Genomic DNA, 3,674 nt, shown 5'->3' with positions numbered 1-3,674 from the left:
AAAATACGAATAGCAACGTGTAAAATCAAAAAATGTATATAAACTTCTTCAGATACGACTGAATATAAAACAATTGGACCATAATACAATAAGAATTGTCGTAATTCTGTAGCTTTCCACTGTTTCCACATGTTAAAAGACCTTGGCTTTCTTTGGAATTCTAAAGGTACAAAAGGTGTAATATTATTGTCTATAGAATTTGAAATAGTTTTAACTTTGCTACTAGACAGTCGAACTTTGAGGCTATCACATAACCATAAACTTATTAATTTTTTAGTAACCCCAAGACATATAAGATGTTGATAATCAAGTGGTACCTCAGTAACTAAACGTAAACCCGGTATTTCAGTAAGTGCAGTTTTTCCCATATGATAATCTTCGTCTTTATAATTGTCAAAATCTAAATCAGTTCTCAAGACAATCGTTTCCGAAGGGAAACAAACTCGCCGTTCTATATATGTACCTTCAGTTGTACATTTGGTACAGCTGGAATATCCTCCATGACTTTTTATGCATAACATAAATGATTTTGCCGGAGCATCAGCACTTATTCCTTTTATATGGAATCTATACTTGTGACCATTAAACTCAAATCCATTTTCAGTCATATACTTAGATTCTTGAACAAAATCATGCAAAAATTCATTAGAACTAGCTGGTTTATGTTCTTTGTCAAAGTATATACCAATTATAAAAACATGATTATATTCATAAATTGATCCCAAAATTGGCCAAACTTGACTATTTGACGATTTTGCTATTGGGAGTCCATCTACATTTATCATTACACTAATAGTAGAATTTGATGTACAAAATAAAGGATGTTGTTTTAAAAAATGAATTATACCACATTGAAGCCCAAAGTGATAGTACTCCCCAGGAAATACCTTTTTTACATTGGTAGTTCTAAGAGTCTGCATTAGTGTTCTGGCATCCCTGGGCAAATTATCTTCAATGACATGTGGTTTAATTATTTTTAATAAATTAGATAGTGCTTTGTGAGTAATATTGTTTTCAAGAGTCCAAGACACTAATTTTTCCTGTAAACTTTGATTTTCTGTAATATCTTTATCAGTAGATGTTTCTGTTGGCTTAAATTTAACAAGCTGCATGTTATATTCACTATCCAATGTTGGTTCTGAATGTATAACTGATAATTCCTCTGATATTTTTGAAGAAAGAGATTCAATTACTGGTCTATTCATTTTTTCACATGACACAACTTCCTTATATAGAGTATTTTCAGCACTAATTGTACTTGAAATATTAATTGATGAAGAACCAGAGAATATGTTTTTTTCTTGAATTATTCTTCTTTTTAATTGTTTTGATGATATTACATTTAAAGGTTTTTTTTTTCTCTTCGTAATATTTTTCTCTTCCCTAACAACACAATTATTAGGTAGGCGTTTAAACTCTATACTATATCAATTAATCCAATTATCTAAGTAAAGGGAACGTTAGGTATATAAGAACATTATATTGTATTCTTCTATCTAATTGGTAATATATATCAAAATCAAAATTGTATAGCTACTAAGTCAGTGTTTCTTAAACTTTGTTTTCCATGGATGTTACTTATGAATAATTTATAAGGGTTCTGCAAAACTTAAGTGCTTTTTTTCGAAATTTTCAAGAAAATTACTTTAAAGAAATTTAATTTAAGGTTAGTGGGGGCTAGTGGGAAAATGTTGAGTTTATCGTACACATTTATAAGTGTAGGTAATACTAAGTATAATATCCGTAATAATAAAAAGCGATTTTGCTCATCTCATTATAATATAATATAATACAATTAACATTTTGAATTTCCGTCTGTCTGTTATTTTAAAAACTTTGGTAAATTTTAAAAATATTTTTTGAATTAAATAATCCTTATATAAAACGACACATTAAAACTATTGACACAAAGTAGGGTTCCACGATTATAAAAAAAATTAAGGAACGCTGGTCTAGGTTATTAGAGTTAAAACACTTATTACCAAACTTGAATATAATTCATAATTTTTTTGAAGTAATATTATATCCTTTTTGTAAAATATTGTCTGCCACACCCAGGTATAATGTCCACTTAAGTTTTAATCGTTATTATTTTTTTTTATTTAGTGAGTATGCAATATATTATACTAGCTATATATTTATATAAATAAATTATGGCCTATACAGTATATTATTAAAATAAAACAAACACCAAACACATAAAACAAAATTATTAATCTTTAAATAAATTGCTTACCGTGAACTAGACATGATTGTTGAAATATACGGATATCATATAGGTTAGGTATAGTTTGTACTCTTTGTTCAATATAATCTGCAATCATAACAATAATAAGTATTTTAATTAGTAAAATGTGAGCATATTATAAAATTCAAAAGAACCCTTTATTCTCAAATTATAGAAATCAGTAAGAGAAAATAAATTTGTTTTGTTATCAAATTTTCTGATATTCTCATGAGAAAGAGCAAAAACATTTTTAAGAACGTTTCTCAAGTAAATATTAGTACCTATTTAGTAGTACCATTGATTAAATATATTTAATAATTATTAATATGTATAAATAATATATATTTAATCAATGGTAGAACCTAGGTATCACAGATCAAATAACATTTATTTTATTTTATTTAATCTGTGGTAGTATTAATAGGTACTCATTACAATAATATATTATGGCTAAAATATTATTATATAATAATATATGCTCAGAGACAAATTACATTAGTACAATAATTACTGTTAAATATTTATAAACTTATAGTACTTACCAAAGCAAACTAGCACGAAAAGTTAAGATATATACACAACAGACATATATTAGTATTATATAAATTATAATACTAGCAGCTGCCAGTACAAATGTACAATACTAATATAATAGGTACAGTACTGTGTAAACACAACACTACATGACGTGTACACTGACGACTGACGTGATGTCTCGACTCTCGATGTCAAGAAATTTGTCTGATTATCCGTTTATCTTTATCTATAGGTTCGCGGCGAAATCACGCGATCGTACCCACCAGTTATCGTAAAGGCAACTATATATAACAATATAGTAGATAAAATTCTGGGATTCCCCATTAAATAACTATTAATACAAAATAGTCAGTTCACACTTTCACAGTAGTATATTATATATTTATATATAATATATACATATATGTAGCGCTCGATACACTCGCCCGTATTTCCAACAACAAGACTACCATATGGTAGCTATAATATATATATATATATATAGCTATAATAGCCGGTCTATAGCCTGTCTATCTCGGTCCGTGGTTGTTTCCTTTGAAGCTTATCCCATATACATCCCACGAACTTCCATTTCAGATGTCCCGCGTTGGAACTATTTAGTATATTTCCCTTAGACGTCCTGTGTTATTAGGGATTATTAATATTTGCAAACACTTTTCTAAATGCTTTCCGTATCTCGATACAATAGCGTTTATTTGCACGCACCTGCTGTTCTACTGTTAGAATTCTGCTTTTAATTATGTTTATTTCTGTGTTCATGATTCTGAAAATTATATAGAATTTCAAAACTGTTAATACTATTAATTTTAAATTTAACATTGTTTATACACTCATTCTGTTAGAAAATTGGTACGTTTTTTTTTTTTTAATCTAAACCACTTTTCCTAACATTTTTTATACACTTAACGAT

General features: G+C 27.9%; 1 protein-coding gene across 1 annotated transcript; it reads right to left on the bottom strand.

The window, feature by feature from the left end:
- Positions 1-7: 7 nt before the first annotated feature.
- Positions 8-3,376, bottom strand: LOC107885858 (the record flags this gene model as incomplete). The annotated part of the gene is made up of 2 exons (XM_029491963.1): positions 2,770-3,376; positions 8-2,314 (listed from the first exon to the last, which is right to left on the bottom strand). A coding segment is annotated over exon 2 (1,198 nt), but the record flags the coding sequence as incomplete, so codon positions are not given.
- Positions 3,377-3,674: the final 298 nt, after the last annotated feature.

This window comes from Acyrthosiphon pisum, unplaced genomic scaffold (assembly GCF_005508785.2).
Source record: "Acyrthosiphon pisum isolate AL4f unplaced genomic scaffold, pea_aphid_22Mar2018_4r6ur Scaffold_19768;HRSCAF=20459, whole genome shotgun sequence".
In the NCBI taxonomy this organism is placed as follows: Eukaryota; Metazoa; Arthropoda; class Insecta; order Hemiptera; family Aphididae; genus Acyrthosiphon; species Acyrthosiphon pisum.
Note: the sequence above shows the minus strand (reverse complement) of the source record. Positions and strands in the feature narration are given on the sequence as shown.